This window comes from Myodes glareolus, chromosome 9, assembly GCF_982192425.1.
Source record: "Myodes glareolus chromosome 9, mMyoGla1.1, whole genome shotgun sequence".
Taxonomy (NCBI): Eukaryota; Metazoa; Chordata; class Mammalia; order Rodentia; family Cricetidae; genus Myodes; species Myodes glareolus.
This window is the reverse complement of record NC_142034.1, coordinates 52,950,286-52,971,710: the sequence shown is the minus strand read 5'-3', so window position 1 is coordinate 52,971,710 and position 21,425 is coordinate 52,950,286. Positions and strand designations below refer to the sequence as shown.

General features: G+C 42.4%; 1 protein-coding gene and 1 pseudogene across 4 annotated transcripts in view; both read right to left on the bottom strand.

Annotated features, from left to right (window-relative positions):
* Card8 (caspase recruitment domain family member 8) overlaps positions 1-20,814 on the bottom strand; it is a 48,441-nt gene extending 27,627 nt beyond the window's left edge. For 2 of the 4 annotated variants that reach the window (XR_015738821.1, XM_087910379.1), the window contains exons 1-5: positions 20,605-20,813; positions 18,145-18,969; positions 5,828-5,941; positions 4,086-4,235; positions 740-926 (exon numbers count right to left, since the gene is read on the bottom strand). Coding sequence is in view for 3 of the 4 variants with exons in the window: in XM_087910379.1 (XP_087766505.1) it covers positions 740-926; positions 4,086-4,235; positions 5,828-5,941; positions 18,145-18,403 (710 nt within the window). In the remaining variant the exon portion in view is untranslated. Of the gene's footprint in view, positions 1-739; positions 927-4,085; positions 4,236-5,827; positions 5,942-18,144; positions 18,970-20,604 lie in introns of all 4 variants that reach the window. The other 2 variants (XM_087910377.1, XM_087910378.1) reach the window with 1 other exon arrangement.
* LOC148120909 (SIN3-HDAC complex-associated factor pseudogene) lies at positions 8,239-9,433 on the bottom strand (annotated as a pseudogene).
* Positions 20,815-21,425: the final 611 nt, after the last annotated feature.

The following is a 21,425-nucleotide window of genomic DNA, read 5'->3' as shown; positions in this document are numbered from 1 at the left end:
CACAGATCTGTTTCCTCATCTGTATATATGGATAATGACAATACCAAATACTGAGTGATTTAGAACAAAGTTTTGGGGCTCCAGCTAGGACCTTGCACACTAGCCAAAGACTCTACCACTGAGGTCTATCTTCAGGTTTTAGACTTTATGTTCCTAAAGTATATATTTAAGGTTACGTATGAGAAAGAGAAATGAAATATAATGAGGGGGTTAGTGTTGTTTACATTATGAATAAATTAATCTGCAAAAAAGTCAAAAATTAAGATAATAAGCAAAGTTGAGCACAGATGTTTAGATGGAATGAAGGACTCACATCAGCTTATTGATGTGGTAATGGTGGGCTGGTCATGGAGGATGAGGTCCTGTCTTACATACAGGGGAGGCACAGGGAAATGTTTGTGGGTGAAGTCACCTGATGTCCTGGACTCACTCTGCTGTGACAGTGATGACAAAAGGGGAATGTGAGTAGTTGAGATGAACTTGAAAAAATGGTTGCTGGAGCTGAGTATTTGGACATGGAATTCTTGTGCTCTCCTGTTTTGCACGTCAGAAAAATTTTATGATAAAGATCCCTATTTTCATAACAGCCAAACTTCTTATTCCAGTCCTGGCATTGCCTCCCCGGTTGGTGAGGGGAGGAGGAGACACAGTAGAGAATATACAGGTGCAATCTGTGGGGGGTCCTTTGTGGAAAGTGTGCTTGGTAAAGGCTAGCCTTTGCCAGGCAGAGCTCACTCACCGGTACAGGTTTCTCTCTCTGTCAATCACCTCAATAGCAACAGGCCCTGTAGGGCCCCAGAAGTCATCTTCAGTCCACGGTGGTTCCATGTGCTTGTCTCTTGAAGAGGCAGGAGAATATGGATTGAAGGAAGCCAGCAATGCCAGTTGTGAGTATTCCTCCTCGCACTCCTCCTCAGACTCCTCCTCTAGAAGAGGCCAGGCAGTGGTCACTATGCCTCCTCAGCCCTCCCTAGTACTGGTCTAAGGTTCAGCTCTTTCCTAGGTTGGCCAGCCATCATTCCCAGGGATGATCTTTCTAATAGTTATCCAATATTAGGTGCTCTGGAGAAGTCATATATATATATATGAAACACTACATGGACTTAGCAGGTTACATTTAGATATTTATTTGAATATATATATATATATATATATATATATATATATATATATATGTGTGTGTGTGTGTGTGTGTGTGTGAAAATAAGACTTAAATAATGAGATCATGAATTTGAGATGAAGCAGGGTGGGGCTATAAGAAAAAAGTTATTCTGAAATATGAGAAAGAGAAAAACCTTTGTTTTTAAGTTTGATTAGGAAATTACCTGCTCCAATGATCCTAATGAGGTTAACTTTAATACTCTTATGATCAGTGGTTAACAAACCCCATTAAAACACACACACACACACACACACACACACACACACACACACACACACACACAGAGAGAGAGAGAGAGAGAGAGAGAGAGATTGGTGGGGGAGGGAGACAGAGATAGAGACAGAAACAGAGAGAGAGAGTTACCTGGCTATATTTGGCCAATGTTTGTCAACCTCAGCTGGCCACTTATTTTTGTAAGCTGAAAATAGCAGAAATAATATTTAAGAGTGCAAATAGTTAGATAAAATCAGAAGAAGACCATTTCATGTTAGGAAAAGTATATGAAATTCAAAATTTAGTGTTTAGTGTAAGAGGACTGACCATGAAGGAAAGGAAGAAATCTGAAGGGAAGGGGAGGGGACAAGAAAGGGTAATAGAGCCCATGTGTCATAAAAGGAGGGAGGCTGTCTGGGGAGAGGAAGGGGCCAGGAAGAGAGGGAGGAGTAGAGGCGTGGACAGCAAGAGGAAATTAAAACACAGACTGGTGATGTGTATATGTTAAAATGCCACAGAGCCCATTTCTGCATGTTAGTCAATACAACGAAAGAAATAGCAAGGCACTGCAACCACAGCAAAACAGCAAATCAAACAAAAGGTAGTGTCCACAAACAGCATGGTGCACAGTTGGAGCACAGCATGGTCATTTGGTGTTCTGTCGTCTGTTCATCTTTGAGACTGTGTCAGCAGAGCTGTACAGGTGTGATAGAGACCCACAGAGCCTACAGTATCAGTCAACATGTCCCTTACTCAGTTTCCCTCCTTTCCTCTTGATACATTACAATGCATGCCATGTGGATTGAACATTTGCTATGAAGCTGTTGTTAGATATTATGTTATGTTCTCAGATGAGACTCCCCATCAGGACTTAGAATCAATGAGAACTGTCTCTTCATTTGGTCTTTGCTGTTGATAACACCTAATACCCCTGCCTGCCAGGGTCCTCTAATTCATAGGCTGTTCAGTTACAGCAACTCTTTAGTCCTCATGGCTTCACACTTGCTATTGTCGTTCCTAAGGTTGCTGCACTGCATGGATGTTACTGCATTTGTATGTGTGTATAGAAGTCTCAAGTCCTTCCTGTTTTCCTTCTTCCCTTTCTTTCTGTTTTGAATGTGAAGTGGTGGGACTGATTAAGTCAGTTGATGCTCTTTAAGCCTAGGTCATATTTTAAGGCCCTGGATTCTACAAGGTCACTGCAAAGCTGGCAGTGGTAGGAATCCTTCTCTTTGAGTGTAGCTCAGATTTCAAAGGTGGCATCTCCTAGCACTGAAAGGCTGTGTTGCTCAAAGTCAGGTCCTTAGCACCCAGAGCCTTTACTTCCCTGTCTTTGGTGTCACTGTCTTTATTGCCCTGATGACAGAGAAAGGGAGACAGAGGTGTTAAGTGTGTAGATTGTAACAGTGAAGGATGAATTAAGGTTTTCAAATTTCACTGAGAAGTCTGCTGGTTATTTAGGTCTGTAGGCTGAAGATGATGCCCATATGTTGCAGAGGAACTTTGAGTGACTGCCCAGGCAGCCAATGTCTCTGTTGTCAGGTAATTTTCAGTTTTCCTTAATTATGACAGAAAGTAAATTAATTATAAAACTCTGGAATCACGAAGACTGGATGGATGGTGGAGTGTTTTCTCTGAATTTGTTAAATGCAAATGGACTGAATGTATATCAAAGCTTCTGTCTCACCTGGTCCTGTAACTGTTCAGTCCCACAGAAGCACACAGAGGTTTATATTAATTACAAACTGTTTGTTCTATTAGCTCAGGCTTATTATTAAGTAGCTCTTACAACTTAAAATAACCCATAATTCTTATCTACATTTAGCCACATGGCTTGGTACTTTTTCTCAGTGAGCCATTCTCATCTTACTTCCTCTTCATCTGGTTGATGACTGTATCTCTGTCTTTCCTCTTCTCAGAATTCTCCTAGTCTGGTTGGCCTACCTATACCTCCTGCCTGGTTACTGGCCAATCAGTATTTTATTAAACTAAAACTAGTGACAAATCTTTACAGCGTACAAAAACATTATCCCATAGCAACTGAATATATGTTAAAGTTAAAACCTTTCATTTTTGTTTAGACAAAAGGGGGAAATGTTGTGGAATGTTATTTTAAGATGTGTTATATTTTTTTATGCTGTGGAACATTTATTTTAATGATGCAAAGATGGGTTGAACTCTTTTTTTGCTGCATTTGTTGAATTCTGTGAAGCTGTGTTATTTTGTCTGTCTAAAACCCTCGATTGGTCTAATAAGGAGCTTAAAGGCCAACAGAAAGGCAGGAGAGAGAACAGTCATGGCTGGCAGGCAGAGATAGAAGGAGAAAAAGAGCAAAGAAGAAGGAACTAGAATTAAAGGAGAAGAGGACACCAGGGGTCAGCCATCTAGCTACACAGCCAGCCATAGAGTAAGAAGTAAAGAAAGTATAATAGAACAGAGAAAGGTAAAAGCCCAGAACAAAAGGTAGATGAGATAATTTAGGAGAAACTGGCTAGGAAGAAGCCAAGTCGAGGTTAGGCATTTACAAGTAATAATAAGACTCCCTGTGATTTATTTGGGATGTGGATGGGAGGCCCTCAAAATAGTCAATGACACACAGCTACACTTTAAAGAGCCAAGAGTAGAAAACAATCAAACACAGAGGCTTGCATGTAAAGAACCACCATCTACATCACTAAAAGTCCCACTGCCAGCTGCCAGCTCAGCTTACCTTGGGTTTTGAAACCAGACTCCTCAGATTTCCATTTATCAAGCTCAATATTTGATGTCAGAATTGATCTCCAAAATTCATGCTCTGAGTACATTCCTTGTGAAGAACCTTGGTAAGGAGTGGGATCCACAGAGGGCGGGATTACTGCACCTGTAAATGATGGCCATGGGAAGGGGCAGTGATTGTGTGATTGTCAGAGAGGCAACAGCAGCAGTCAGGGCAGCAAGGCTGGGGTCCTACCTGCTTATCCACATGCCCTTCTCCACAGTGTCCTGGAGAGAGTGATGCTCTTACAGGTGCTGCAGGCAATGATCCTGCACTGGGACCATTAAGTTGACACACCTATGCTGATCTACTCTAGTCCTAAGTGTGAGTCTCCATTCTTCTCTGAGTCTCAATTCCCTCCTGTGGGTCTCTGAGCTTCTACCCAACAGAAATAGGTAGATTCTTACTGTGTAGCTCAGGCTTCCCTTGAACTCCTATTTTCCTGCATTAATTTCACACTTTCTAGGATTATTGGAATATGTCTACGACCAGTCAGCCATCATGTTTTTGAAGCCTTTTGATTTTTCTTAGTGTTCGATCTACAGCTTCAATGTGGATATAGTGTCCATCAGACAGAGTGATTCAGAGATTCTTGGGGGCTCAGGAAAATATTTCAAATAACAGCTGACTGTTACTAAGTGGCACTCAAGGGAGGAAGGTGAGAGTCTTTTAAACAAAGCTTTGATAAGCTATGAAAATGAGCATGGAAGTGTGTGATGGAGTGGAATTGTTTTAGTGGAGCAACTTGGAAGAAGGGAATAGTGTGGAAAAAACATGAAAGGAGGATACTGGTGGCAACAGAGGAGCAACCTTTCTTGGGAGAGAGATAAGAGCAGTAGAATATCTGATACAATATCAGTGGAGTCTTCCTCAACCCATGTGCACTGGCCTTCTTGGGTGCAGCCTGAAGATGAGAGACCTGTGCATGATGCTGAGTCAGCAGCAAAACATGGGTGAGCAGAGTCAATGCTCAGATACTGAAACTGAGACACAGACTGTGCAATGTCCTTTTCTGTGGCGTGCATTAAATGAGCTAAGGTGACAACTACAGGCCTTGGCTTTTGATTCTGTATTCATCATTCTCAAGACTTTATGTGGGGTGGGAAGAATGGAATAGAAGGGAAAGACAAGGGTTAGGTGTGGGAAGGACTTTCACAGAGTAGCAGCAGGATGAGGGAGGAATAAATCATTTCTCAGGTCCCATTATTCTAAATTCCAGCCCTGTGTCTGTCGTTCTATGCTGTGAGCTAGGCCAAGATAACCTCTTTCTCCAGACCTTGTGCACTAGAGAGTGGTGGCTACTTTGATGCTCGAGAAGAAGAGGCTATGGTGTAGCCTTGCTAAGCTGAAAGAAGGGAAGTCAAGATGAAGCTGAGGCCTTTTCTCTCCTTGGAGTCCATCTTCATGGAACTTCAGGACCTGTATGACCCCTGGAATTTCAGAATCAACTTATATTTTGAGCTGAACTCTGGGTGCCATTTTGGGCTAGGCTCACTGCTGACCCCCATGGGTTCCAGTTTCTTCATGTGTCAGAGCCCAGGGGCATTTCTAGCCTGTAACTCTTTGCACTCTACCATGGATCCTCTGGTCTATTTACATTGCCTGTCCCAGGTCCCCATACAGGGGGAGGTTCACCTGTGAAGAACTACCATCTAGGTGAACTAGAGGTCCCATCTCCAGCTGCCAGCTCCACTTACTGTCACTGCTGTATCCAGACTCATTAGATCCATACACATCACGCTCAGAATCTGAAGTCCGACTTGGTCTCCGAGGTTTATGTTTATGTTTCTGCATTTCCAGGACCGTTGAGCCTGGAAATGAAGAAAGGGCCATGGGAAGGGATAGTGGTTGTGTGATTGTCAGAGAGGCAGCAGTAAAAGTCAGGGTAGCAAGGCTAGGGTGCTGCGGGATGGTTTACAACTTGTAATTGCCTGCTGGGGCGTGGCCCCATAGACTATTTACCCGGATGCGGAAGCGCTTCAACCCCCCCCCCCCCATGCCCCGTTCCCGCTTGTCTAGTTCGGTTTGTTTTGGATCTCATCTCCATCTGCCATTCAAGCAGTGAATCCTGGTTTTGTGAGTTTTCCCCCTAAATAAATAACTGTCTGTCTCTCAGTTCTAAGCCAGTGTGAGATTTCTTTTAAGCGCCCAATATCTTTACCATCACTGGGGTCCGACCTGCTTATCCTCACACCCTTCTCCACAGTGTCCTGGAGAGAACGCTGCAGGAAACAGTCCTGCACGGGGACACGAAGTTCACACACCTATGCTGATCTATTCTAGTTCTGTGTGTCAGTCTCTGTTGTTCTCTGACCCTCTCTTCCCTCATATAGGTCTCTGAGTTTCCATTCCACATGAATAGTTAGAATCTTACTGTGTAGTTTAGGCTCACCCGGAGCTCAAACTCCTCCCACATTAATTTCATAAATTTTGGGATTATAGGAGTATGTCTGCAACCAGGTAATTTAACTTTTTTTGAAGGCTTATTATGTTTCTTAGTGTTTGACCTACAGTTTCAGGGGGGATATTATGTCCATTACACACATAGATTTTTTTTTTGTGGAATATTAGTTGAATATATGTCACATTTGTTTATGTTGTGGAATATGTGTCTAATGATGCAAAGATGTATTGCATTCTTTTTTTTATTTTCTAGTAAGACTAAATTTATTCAATACCCTAGAGTAAAAGTTTTGATTATAAGTATCCAACAGTATAAAAAGTACAAAACAGATCTGTAGATTTCTAATATATTAATACAAAGTGCATGACTACATACAGTACATCCTACGGCAGAGAGTGGAGGGGAGAAGACTGTGGTTGAGGTCTAGTAATAAATAAATAAATACAGAAGTAGAGATGATCCATCAAAGTATATTCTACCACTAATACTGCAGCCAAAATGTACAAAAGAAACATCCCGTGTCAAAGCACCGCGGGAGAATGGTAACGGCTGAACTCTGTACTACACCAAGGGCTGTGGAGAACCAACCCACTCACTGGGCAGTCTGTGCATGCGGTGGCTTGTACTAGGTAGGTTTTTCCAAAAACGAAGAGACACACAAAATGTAAAACTATAAAACTATAGGATGCCACAAACTGTGGCCCTCCCCGTTGTGAAACACCAACAGACTTTTAAAAATCCAGTTTTTAAAATAGCCATGAGCGACAGAATACTAAGGCAGCCACACACCCCTCCCTCTAGAAGAGGTCTGAAATGGCACTATTTTTCCTGAACTCTGAAAAGAGGCAATCGGACAACTTTCAGTCTGGCTCAACTGAGAAGCCCTTACTGAGATCTCCACACGAGGAGCTCCATTCAGCTATCTTGATGTTCAGAAGCCCAACTCCAAGAAGCCGACCCAATCCAACCAAACAACTTAGCCTCAACACACAACTCTTTTCTTCTAATCAAACTTTAAATAGAGAGAGAAAAAAACAATAAGACAAAACCCAAAACCCTAATAAAGTTATGACAAGGCAAAGAGCTACTCTATAGATAAAAAAAAACCTCCACAAAAGGTCAACTGAGGTAATCCAGAGCTAGAACTGAATCGTGTGGATTTCAGTGAATCCCAGACAGTTGTGTAACACCAATGTCAATTGTTTACACACTGTAAGCCCTCTAAGAAATGTGCCCCAAGCAGCATCAACTGTGCCCCACGCATCCCCAGGACTTACACATTCTGTTTAAGTAGTTTATAACCACGTGTTCTCTACCGCATGGTGATGCTTTGGTACTATCCCTATAGGACCTTGCTCATCCTACAGGCTGGCCTTCCCCAGAAGGAGCTCTGGTTCTGTTTTCTAAGATTCACATAAAGTCTTTTTATCAAATATGATGAGGGGAGGCGACTCGGTGCTGCCTGTGTGTTCAGAGATTGCTTCCTCCTTCAAGCTATTTGCAGAAAGCTCAGTCTGTCCTGCGTAATCATCAGTAGTACAGGTCTGAATCATCAGAGCCTTGGCAACACCTTAGCATTTAAAAATTCTTAACTACCTCTAGGGGGCAGGTCATGCTACTGAGTTATGACAAATAATCATGAGGGAAAACAAGTGTAGCCAGCCATATAAAAATGCCCCAACCACTGCCTCTCCACAGAAAGACTAAACTACATATGGTTTATTTATCACACACAAATCCCATCTCTGTCCCCTGAAATTCCCCTACTTCCATTCATTAGAGGGGATTTAAAAAAAAAAAAAGACTTTAAAGAGCACTTTACAGCAGCATTCAGCTTTCCTATGAAATACCCAGCATCTTAAATATTATGTACACTTCTTTCTTGTAGTAAGCTAGAAGAAACTGGCTTCAAAGTTTGTTGGATGGGGGGGATGGGTAACCCATGAAACTATTTTAGAAAAATGTCTTTTGGCAGAATAGCAGGTATCCAAGTTAAAAATAGGAGGGTCAATTTGTTGCTTTGTGGTCTTTTCAAAGTTTAAAATCGCTCTTTGTTCCCTTCTACATGAACCTCAGTCACCACTCCTGAGTGGAGATGGGCAGAGGCGCCGGCCCCTGCTCCTCGGGCTTCTCAGCAGCTGCCTTCTTACTGCTGCAGCAAGGCTTGAAGAGATGCGTGTCGATGAGGACCTCCCCAAAGCGGCCCTTGTAGATGATCCCACAGCAGACCTTCTGTCTTTTCCAGTAGGTAAGATCTAAGAAGGAAAACACTGGAGTCCTACTAGAGCTGGACGCCATCTCTGTGTCTGAGCCGTCGTCTGACTGGTTACTGTAGCAGGGAGACTGGGCAGGGGAGGCACTTGAGGTGGTGCTGTGAGCATCCGAATTGTGGCGTTTAAACTCCTTCTGCAGTTTACTGATCTGGTTGCTTTTCATCCTGTTTCCAGACAGAGTTTTCACTTTCTTTGGTTTCAACGTTGTCTTCAGACTGGGTCCTGCCCTTGCATCTACCACGTGATTCCAGTTTTTTTTTGATCCCGCCGGCAACTTCTTCCATCTTTTCACGAGCAGCACACAGGCATTGCAGATGTCTCCTGAGCGAGTCTCGTGCAACCCAAAACAGCTCTGGAAGTCCTTCTCGTAGCGTTTACTGTCCGTGAACCGAGAACTGGAGGACTTGGCTCTGCAGATACAGCAGCCCTCTATACTTCGGTACATCTTTGGCTTGTGAAAACCAAACATCTTCTCTTCTGGGCAGTAGCTTCCACGCGCAGCAGTGTCCCCACGGTGCGGACTGCACCAGGCCAACCCCCTGCAAGCACTCCCTCCGCCTGCGCCGAGTCCAGAAAGATTGTCTCCTGCAGTTCTCCAGTTGCTACCGCGGACGGACGTGTAGATTCCGCTTTCCCTCTCTTGCATTCTTTTATGTTGCATTTGTTTAATTCTATTAAACAAATTTTTATTAATATTACTTTGCCTGTCTAAAATACCTAACTGGTGTAAGAAAGAGCAGAATGGTCAATACATGGGAAGGCAAAAGGACAGGCGGTGCTGGCAGGCAGAAAGAATAAATAGCAGTAGAAATCTGGAAGAGACAGAAACACAGCCTGCTAGTACACAGAGAGGACCAAGAGGTGAGTGACCACCTGCCCGGTGGGACACCCCATACTGGGGCAAAACCCTGGGCCCCTCCCCGACCTGCATCAGTTTCTCTAGCCAGTCAGCAGGAGAGTTTCTTACATGTAGGTTGCTCCAATACCCCCATACCACACATTGGACCCCCGCAAGCTACAAGTCCCACCCCACCCCTGAATCCTCCTATCCCCCTGAAACCTCAGTAGAACTCTGAAATACAGCCTGCTACTACACAGACAGGCTACTACAAGAGCCAGCCAGTAGGTGAGTTTCCTGCAGGTAGACTGCTCCAAAACCCCTGAGACTCAGAGAGTGACAGTACAGAGCAAACCAAGAACAGTTCCCAAGACACAGTTATTGCAAGGATTGGACCAAAATGCATAGACACTGCCAGCATCAATTGAAAAAAAGAGGTGGGTAGGCACCAAGGCAAGAATTCATCCAACAAAAGAATAAAATTAAATTAAAAAAAAGAATTCATCCAACAACCTAAAAAGCAACATGGTAACACTGGAACCCAGTAGTCATACAACAGGAAGACTTGATCATCCTAACCTCGAAGAAGAAGAAAAAAACAATTTTAAATGTAACTTATGGAGATGGTGGATACCTTAAAAAGGAAATGAAAAACTCCCTTAAAGAAATTGAGGAAAAGACAAACAAAAAATTGAAAGAAATTAATAAATCTCTCAGAGAAAATCAAGAAATAGCAATCAAACAGGGGAAGAAAACAGTTCAAGACTTGAAGTCTGAAATAGAGGCAATAAAGAAAACACAAACTGAGGGAATTTTGGATCTGAAAAATCTGTGCAAATGAACAGAAACTACAGAGGCAAGCATAACCAACAGAATACAAAAGATAGAAGAGAGAATTTCAGGGCTTGAAGATACTATAGAGGAAATAGATTCATTGGTCAAAGAAAACATTAAATCTAACAAATTCTTAACACAAAACATCCAGGAAATCTGGGACACCATGAAAAGACCTAACCCATGAATAATAGGGATAAAAGGAGAAGAACTCCAGCTCAAAGGCACAGAAAATATATTCAACAAAATCATAGAAGAAAAATTTCTCAACCTAAAGAAGGATATTTCTATGAAGGTACAAGAAGCTTACAGAACACCAAATAGACTAGATCAAAAAACAAAACAAAACAAAACTTCATATAATAATCAAAATGCAAAACATACAGAATAAAGAAAGAATATTAAGAGCTGCTAAGGAAAAAGGTCAAGTACCATATAAAAGTAGACCTATCAGAATTACACCCAACTTCTCAATGGAAACCATGAAAGCCAGAAGGTCCTAGGCAGATGTGCAGCAGACACTAAGAGACCACAGTTGCAGGCCAGACTACTATACCCAGAAAAGTTTAAATCATCATCGATGGAGAAAACAAGATATTCCATGACAAAATCAGATTTAAGCAAAACATATCCACAAACCCAGCCCTAAAGAAAGTACTAGAAGGAAAACCCCAAAACAAGGAAGCTAACTTCACCCACAAGAAACACACTTCAACCTCAAAGACAGACATTACCTCAGAGTAAAGGGTTGGGAAAAGATTTTCCAATCAATTGGACATAAGAACAAGTGAGTGTAGCTATCCTAATATCTAACAAAATAGACTTCAAACTGAAATCAATCAGAAGAGATGGAGAAGGACACTTTATACTCATAACAAGAACAATAATACATAAAGATGAAGTCTCAATCCTGAACATCTATGCCCTAAATTCAAGATTATCCACATATGTAAAAGAAATATTACTAAAACTTAAATCACACATCAAACCCCACACACTAATAGTAGGAGACTTCAATACCCTACTCTCTCAAATGGACAGGTCAACCAGACAGAAACTTAACAGAGAAATAAGAGAACTAACAGATATCATGACCCAAATGAACTTAACAGATATCTACAGAACATTCTACCCAAACACAAAAGAATATACCTTCTTCTCATCAGCTCATGGAACCTTTTTTAAAACTGACCACATATTTGGTAACAAAGCAAACCTCCACAGATACAAAAAACAATGGAGTAATCCCCTGTATCTTATTGGATCACCATGGTTTAAAATTAGAATTCAACAGCAACACTAATTTCAGAAAGTCCACAAACACATGAAAATTGGACAGTGCTCTGTTGAACCATATCTGGTGTCAAGGAAGAAATAAAGAAATTAAAACTTCCTAGAATTCAATGAAAATGAGGGACAACATACACAAACCTATGGAACACTATGACAAGAGTGCTAAGAGGGAAGTTCATAGCACTAAGTGCCTACATGAAGAAAGTGTAGAAAGCTCATGCTAATGACTTAACAACACACGTGAAAGTTCTAGAACAAAAAGAAACAGACTCACCCTGGACGAGTAGATGACAGGATAATAATAATCAAACTGAGGGGCTGAAATCAATAAAAATAGAACAAAGAAAACAATACAAAGAATCAATGAAACAAAGAGTTTGTTCTTTGAAAAAAATCAACAAGATAGACAAAACTTTATCCAAATTAATCAAAAGGCAGAGAGAGAACATCCAAATCAACAAAATCAGAAATGAAAAGGTGGACATAACAGATACTGAGGAAATTCAGAGAACTATTTGGTCAAACTACTAAAACATGTGCTCCACAAAATTGGAAAATGTAAAAGAAATTGGCAATTTTCTGGATAGGTACCACATATCAAAATTAAATCAAGACCAGGTGGACAATTTAAATATAAAATTGCAGGGCCGGGTGGTTCCAGTGTAGAATTCTATCAGAACTTCAAAGAAGAGCTAATACCTTTACTCCTCAAAGCATTCTACATAAAAGAAACAGAAGGAACTTTGATAAACTCTTTTTTATGAGGCAACAGTTACCCATACACCAAACCATACATAGACTCAGCCAAGAAAAAGAATTACATGTAACATGAGGGCAGGCTTGTTGGGGTTTCTATCCCGCCCGGTACCCCACAGCCGGCAAATCCCAAAGAGAAATCACACACAGGAATCCATAAGGTTATAAACTGATTGGTCCATTAGGTCAGGCTACTTATTAGTTCTTATGACTTATCTTAACCCATTATTCTGATCTATGTTAGCCACACGGGCTCAGTACCTTTCTCAGTGTGACAGCTTACATGTTGCCTCTTCGGTGGTCTGCACAGAAATGGCAGAGGAACCTCCCTGCTTCCCAGTATTCTCCTGTTCTCATTGCATCACCTCTACTTCCTGTCTGGTTTTACCGCCTATACTGCCTGCCTGGCCAATCAGCGTTTTATTAAAATATGATTGACAGAATACAGACAATTCTCCCGCATCAATTACAGACCAATCTCACTCAAGAGCATAGACGCAAAAATACTCAGTAAAATACTGGCAAGCCGAATCCATGAACACATCCAAAAAACCATCCACTATGATCAAGATGGCTTCATCCTAGAGATACAGGGATGATTCAACATATGAAAATCTATCAATGTAATCCACCTTGTAAATAAACTGGAAGAAAATAACCATATGATCATCTCATTAGATGCTGAAAAAGTATTAGACAAAATCCAACACCCCTTTATGATAAAGGTCTTGGAGAGATCAGTGATACAAAGAACATATCTAAGCATAATAAAAGCAATATACAGCAAGCCAACAGTCAACATTAAATGGAGAGAAACTCAAATCAATCCCACTAAAATCAGGAAGAAGACAAGGCATCTTGTCTTCTTGTCCACTCTCTTCATATCTATTCATCATAGTTCTTGAACTTTTGGCTAGAGCAATAAGACAACAAATGGAGATCAAGAGGATTTAAATTGGAAAGGAAGAAGTCAAACTTTTGTTATTTCCAGATGATATGATAGCACACATAAGTCACCCCAAAAACTCTACTAGGGCACTCTTACAGCTGATAAATAACTTCAGTAATGTGGCAGGTACAAGATCAACTAAAAAAAAATCAGTATCCTTCCTATATACAAATGATATAAAAGAAGCTGAGAAAGAAATCAGAGAAACATCACCCTTCATAATAGCCACAAATAACATAAAATATCTTGGGGTAACAGTAGCCAAAGAAGTGAAAGACCTGTACGAAAAAGAACTTTAAATCTTTGAAGAAACTGAAGAAGATACCAGAGAATGGAAAGATCTCCTATGCTCTTGAATAGGTAGGATCAACATAATAAAAAATGGTAATTCTACCAAAAGTAATCTAAAAGTTTCAATGAAATCCCTATCAAAATTCCAACACAATTCTTTACAGACCTTGAAAGAACAATAATGAACTTCATATGGGAAAACAAAAAACCCAGGATAGCCAAAACAATCCTCTACAATAAAGGAACTTCTGGAGGAATTACCATTCCTGATACCAAGCTCTATTATACAGCTATAGTGATGAAAACAGCTTGTTATTGGCATAAAAACAGAGAGGTTGACCAATGGAATAAAATAAAAGACCCAGACATTAATCTACACACCTATGAATACCTGATTTTTGACAAAGAAGCTAAAATAATACAATGGAAGAAAAGAAAGTATCTCCAACAAATGGTGCTGTCATAACTTGATGTCAACATGTAGAAGAATGAAAATAGATCAGTATCTACTCCCATGCACAAATCTCAAGTTCAAATGGATTAAAGACCTCAATATAAATCCAACCACACTGAACCTGATAGTAGAGAAAGTGGGAAGTAGCCTTCAATGAATGGGTACAGGAGATCATTTCCTAAATATAATCCCAGTAGCATAGACACTGAGAGCAACAATAAATAAATGGGATCTTCTGAAACTCAGAAGCTTCTGTAAAGGAAAGGACACAGTCAATAAGACAAAAAGGCAGCCTACTGAGTGGGAAAAGATCTTCACCAACCCCACATCAGACAGCGGACTGATTTCCAAAATATATAAAGAACTCAAGAAATTAGGCATCAAAATTCCAAATAACCCAATGTAAAAATGCAGTACAGAACTAAGCAGAATTCTCAACAGAAAATTTTGAAATGACCGAAAGACACTTAAGGAAATGTTCAACATCTGTAGCCATTAGGGAAATGCAAATCAAAACAACTCTGAGATACCATCTTGTACTTGTCAGAATGGCTAAGATCAAAAACACAAATGATAGCTTAGGGAGAGGATGTGAAATAAGGGGAACACTCATTTATTGCTAGTGTGAATGCAAACTTGTATAACCACTTTGGAAATCAGTGTAGCAATTTCTCAGAAAATTGGGAATCAACCTACCTCAGGATGTAGCCGTATCACTCTTGGGCATATACCCAAAGAATGCTCAATTATGCTGCATGGACATTTGTATGAACTATGTTCATAGCAGCATTATTTGTAATAGTTGGAACTAGATGCCCCACAACTGAAGAATGGATAAATAAAATAAGGTACATTTACACATTAGAGTACTACTCAGTGGTAAAAAACAATGACATCTTGAAATTGCATGTAAATGGATGGAACTAGTAAAAAACCATCCTGAGTGAGTTAACCCAGACCTAGAAAGGAGAACATGGTAAGTCCTCACTCATAAGTGGATTCTAGCTGTAAAGGAAAGGATACTGAGTCTATAGTTCATGATCCTAGAGAAGCTAAGTAATATGGTGAACCCTAAGAAAAACATACATAGATGCACGTGGAAAGGGGAAATAGATAAGATCTCTTGACAAAACTTGGAGCATGGGGGTGAGGGGAGTAGGGAGAGCAGACAGAGAAAATGAGGGAAGAAGGGGAGTGGGGAGGAGAACTTGAGGGAATATGATAGTTGAGATAGAGGAAGAACAGAAATGAGAACAAGGAGAGAGATGTTTTGATTGAGGGACCTATTATGGAGTTAGCCAGAAACCTGGCACTATAGAAATTCCCAGGAATCCACAAGGATGACCCCAGTTAAGAACCTAAGCAATAGAGGAAAGAGTGCCAGAGCTGGTCTTGCCCTGTAGTCAGACTGATGAATACCTTAAATATCACCATAGAACCTTCACCCAGCAACAGATGGAAACAGAGGCAGAGATCTGCATTGACACACTGGACTGAGCTCCTAAAGTTCAGTTGAAGAGTGGGAGAAGTGAGAATATGAGCAAAGAGGTCAAGACCATGATGGGGACACCCACTGAAACAGCTTACCTGAGCTAATGGGAGCTCACCAACTCCAGCTGGCCAGGGAAGGAACAAGCATAGGACCGAACTAGGCCCTCTGAATGTGGGTGACAGTTGAATGGCTAGGGCAGACTGTGAGGCCACTGGGAGTGTCACCAGGATTTATCCCTACTGCTTGTACTGGATTTTTTGGAATCTATTCTCTTTGGATGGATACCTTATTCAGCCTAGATATAGTAGGGAGGGCCTTGGACCTTCCCTAAAACAATGTGCCTTTCCCTCTCTGAGGAGTAGGTAGGGGTGGGTTGGGGGTGGGGGATAGGAAAGAAAAGAAATCTGAAGAGACAACAGGACATGAAAGGAGAACAAGAGGAGTACACCTGGGGTCAGCCACCCAGCTACATAACAACCCACAGATAAATCAGTACAGAAAGTTATATAGAAAGGTTCAGAAAAAAGTTCAGAGCCAAACATTAGATGGAATAATTTAAGTTTAGAAAGGCTGGCTAGAGTCAAGTCATGTGAGGTTGTGCATTTAAAAGCAAGATACAGTTAACAAGACAAAATGGCAGCCTACAGAATGGGAAAAGATCTTCACCAGCCCCACATCACACAGAGGTCTGATCTCTAAAATATACAAAGAACTCAAGAAATTGGTCATCAAAATAACAAATAATCCAATAAAAATGGGGTACAGACCTAAATAGAGAACCCTCAGCAGAGGAATCTAAAATGGCCAAAAACCACTTAAGTAAATGCTCAACGTCCTTAGCCATCAGAGAAATGCAAACCAAAATGACTCTGAGATTCCATCTTAAACCTGTAACAATGGCAAAGATCAAAAACACTGAAGACAACTTATACTGAAGAAGATGTGGGGTAAAGGTAACACTCCTGCATTGCTTGTGGGAGTGCAAATCGGTACAGCCCCTTTGCATATCAGTATGACAATTTCTCAGAAAATTAGGAAACAATCTACCTCAAGACCCAGCAATACCACATTTGGGTATATACCCAAAGGATGCTCAATCGTATCACAAGGACATGTGCTCAACTATGTTCAGAGCAGCACTGTTTGTCATAGCCAGAACCTGAAAACAACCTAAATGCCCCTCGACCAAAGAATGGATAAGGAAAATGTTGTAATTTGCACAGTGGAGTACTATACAGCAGGAAAAAACAATGACATGATGAAATTTGTGGGTAAATTGATGGATCTAGAAAACATCATATTGAGTGAGGTACCCAAGACTCAAAAAGACAAATATCATATGTACTCACTCATAAGTGGCTTTTAGACATAAAGCAAAGAAAAAACAGCTTACAATTCACAATCCCAGAGAACCTAGACAATAATGAGGACACTAAGAGAGACATACATGGATCGAATGTATATGAGATGTAGGTAAAGATAAGATGTCCTGAATAAATTGGGAGCATGGGGTCCATGGAAGAGAGTAGGAGTGGGGGAGTGGAGAAAAATATAACTCAATAAAAAATAAAATAAATAAAAATAAAATAAAAATCTCCATGTTAAGTGTCCCCCTGGAGCCTGAAATGAGGAAGATTGGGCTCTGAGAAAGAAACAGTTGTATGGTTGTCAGAGAGGCAGAGGAAGGAGCCAGGGGAGTAAGCCCAGGGTCCTTTCTCCTTACCCTCATAGCCTTCTTCACTGTCACATGGGAAGAATGATGCTCTCAGAGCTCCTGATGAGGAAAGATCCTTCTCTGGGACCACAAAGTTCACACATCTGTCCTGGTTCTATATTAGACTCTTATCAGAATGTCTTCTCTGTAAGCCTCAGCTCCCTCATTGGGGCTCTGAGCTTCTGTCCCACCAGGTTTCAAACTATTATAATAACAGCAGCAGCAATTGCATGGGCTTGTTCTTATAATACCTGAACATTTACTGAATATTGACTATTTATGATTCAACATGGATTATCACTTTACTCCCACAGCCCAAGGAAATATGTTTTTACTTATTTATAAGCGACTTGTACAGGGTGATGGAACCAACACTGGAGCCCAGCTCCAAAGTCTGGTAACTTAAGTTGTCACCCAGCACTCCTTTTGGGGACTGGCTTGAACCCTGTGCTCACTCTTTTCCTGAATGCCAGCCTCTTCCCACTCCTGAAGCTTCAGAATGTTCATTCCCAGGGGTCTGAGAATGCACTGCTGTAGGAGAGGGTGTGGGACTCTAAGGCTCACTTAGGAGTTTCTGCATGCCTTCTGGTTCCAGGCTGTCCTGGGCCTGTGAATCCATTGGAAAGGAGATTAGCCTAACCATGGAAACCCCAGAAGGCGGGCTCAATGGTGATGAAGGAGTCACAGTAGTGGTTTGGGGTCCTTGTTGTACTTACTTATCACTAAGTCCTTCTCTGCTGGGGCTTTGGTCTGCTGTGGCTCCAGATCCATCTGCTTTCTCTTGGGGTCCAAGACCTGTTGGCCCTTTTGCTGAGCCTCCTCTGTGCCTCTCGCCTTCTGGGACTGGGCTTCTTCCATGGCCATAGAACCCTCAGAGGATGCTTGACTGTGCGCCTCGCACTGGTCTTGCTTTCGTTTTCCCTTCTGCTGCTGCTCCAAGTTTGAGAGCAGTGGATCCTTGTCTCTGCCAGCCATTTCTGTGCTGGGAAAGGGTGTTTTACCAGAACTGATGGAGGAGAACTGGAAATAAAGAAAGAGTAAAGCAGCCTCTACAGGGACAGATAATCCTCTGATCAGAACAACTGAAGAACTTGGGTCTCTTTTGGGGATAAAGACTGTGTGTCCTGGTGCAGTGCTTGGGCTTTATAGAGCAGAAGAGGGAACTCTGGGAGGAAGGTTTATTGGTGGATGTGTTCTCTAGAGATTCATGAATGATTGCCAGTGGGTGTTCTCTTTACTGCTTTGACTTTTCTATCAGGCAAGTGTGCTGTTATGCTGAATTGGAGGTTTTTCAACTTGTCTAAGGTTTGTTATTTTAGGTCATTAAGGTCATTTATCTGACCCCGAGGACCAGTAAAAGGAAGGGGGTGTATTCTCTCATTGGCTGCTTTCTGCAGGAGGGGGATGATGGAGGTCGGGCTAAGCTCTCTCTTGGGTTTAAAAAAGGGAATAGGTTAGGGTGACTTCATGAACCAGAAAAAGAGTTAACTTGATCTGCTGCAGTAGATCATGTGATTGCTGTCATTCACTCCTGGGGAAATCTGTGAAAACAGTTAATAGACGGAGCTATAGTAAGTAATGTGACACTGAAGACAGGGGACCCAGTTAGCTCCTAGTCAGGGTAGCCATTGTCCTAATATGGACCTAGTGATGGCAGTGATTTGAACCATGAGGAACTTGTGTAAAACTTTAAAGGACAGGGAAAAATGGAAGGATGAGGATAGGAGGAATGGAGAGATCAAGGGGAGGAGCCAGAGTGGGAGGGAACCAGAAGCTCATCTTTAGGAAGATGACTGTCACTGAATCTTTGTCTGGTCCTTAATTAAGTCTTGGGGCCCTGTCAACCAGCTTGGGTTTGTTGGTGCAGAAGCAGCTGGATCCCTGGAGGAGGGCACAGTTCTCGACACTAGCAGCTGACAGAAGATCTAGGTTTCTGACTTTGGAAAATTGCAAGAGAAAAGACTTGGTTCAGGCCTAGCCGTGGTGATGGAGTTGGGGAATGGGAAGGTGGGCATCTGGAGAGTGGAGGGTGGAGAAATGTAGGGATGGGAAAGCAAGAGGATGGAAAGATTCAGGACATGGAACATGACAGCAGGGAGGATTAGAGGATGGGAATCAAGGGAGAAGGTTTGGGGATGGAGGAAAGGGTGTTGGTATTACAGGGACAGGGACAAGAGAGGATAGGAAGACAGGATTGGAGGGTGCAGGGATGGAACATGCAGGGCACTCAATACTCTGTGTTTCTCAGATTCTTCCTTTTTCTAGTGTCCCACTCTAAGGAGATCAATCCTTCAGCCATTACTGTGACAGAGGGTAGGATGAGACGAGGTAGCACAGAGGGGGAGTCAAGAGCTCAGTATGAGTTCAGGCTATCCCCTGCGAAGGAATTTAGAAGTCTCTTGTCCATGGGTACCACACAGGGAGAATAATCCAGAGCCAACAAAGTTGGAAGGACAAATTACACAGAGAAAACCAAAGAGCCACATGGACAAGTGTGGGGCGTTAGAGTGACCCAAGACTTTCCAAGAGGACCCCAAAAAAGGACAAAGGGAACATTAGTTCTATGACCTTGTCCAGGAGTGAAACTGGTGAGGCTGGTCTGACACTGGAGCCAGTGCCTCGGAGGAACTGAAGTTGTGGCTTTTGGGGACCTGACTCTTCTCCATGGACTGTGGTTTTCAGTCATAAGGCAACTGTGTCTCAGGGATACTGTGCTCTCTTAGCACATTGTCTGACTTAGCTCTCTTCTGACCTTGGCTGTCCCCTACCATCCCTCAAATAGCATAAATGATGCCATACTTCCTAATAAACATGTTTGGCCTATATCATCAGTTTATGCAAGAGCTGTTGCTCCCAGCTGTTGTTTCTGTCTTCTTTGTTTCTCATCCTAAGTCCTCCCACTTAACTCCTCCCCATTCACGACCCTTATTCCTGCAGCTTCAGGACAGACAGGAGAGAGGAGGGTGCAGGACAGGCTATAACAGCAGCAGGCACATGAAGTACACAGGTGAATCCAGCAACCTCCCACCCCAGAGCTGGCCTGCAGACTCTCCAAGCAGGACTGGAGCCTGGGCGCTGGCTCTCAGGACAGGTCCCCATGTCTTACACAGTTAGGCCAGCACGTATCTTCCCATACTTCAAACATTTTGGTGGTGTCTGTTGGTCCCACTACTCACTTGTTCCTCCATTGGCCATCTGGTGTGTGTCCCTGGCCGAGGCTCCTCAGCTAGAAATCACGCTCTTTAAAAGTGATAGAGTCTGGCTTCTCCAGGACGCCAGACATCAGAGTCTGCGCAGATGTTCTTCCTCTGAAACTTGATAGTGGAGACTAAGCAATGTTCAGCTCAGCTCATTTCCTGTTGTAAAGACTCTGCAGATGCCTGGGCTGGAGGAGGAGTCAGGCTTGAGAACTTCTTCCGGGCTTGCAGAGGCCCTGCCTCCTGAGTGCAGGACTCATGTCTGAGCCTCACTTCCCTCATCTACTGAAGTGGGGCTGGGGGTGGGGTTGGGGGGGGTGCGGGGGTGGAGTGGGAGTGAGGGGGTGTTTGTTAACAGTCCCAGTTCAGCGAAAGCTTCTGATCTCCCAGATTTGTGCTCTGGATCTCTGTACTTCCTCTTCACCGTGTAGCCTGCCCAGATCACAAGTTCTTCATTTCAGGAAGTGGCTGGTAGGCCCCAAACCCCGGGGCTTTTCTGACTGCTGGAATCTCCTAAATCTCAAATCTGGTATTTGATTCCTCCTAATATCGTTTTTTTTTTTCTGTAGGTGTGTGGAGTCTGTGCATGTTCTTATGCATGCATGTCTGTGCATGTGTATGATTTGAGAATGTATGAATACAGTTAGTCTAGCTACTTAGACAGCTGGAGGGACTTCCTGTTTCCTCCTTCTGAGCTCTGGGATCACAAGCCTGTAGCCACGCCCAGCAGGCATCTGTGAGGATGCTGTGGATCAGAGCAAAGGTCCTCATGCTTGCATAGCAACTGCTTTATCCACTGA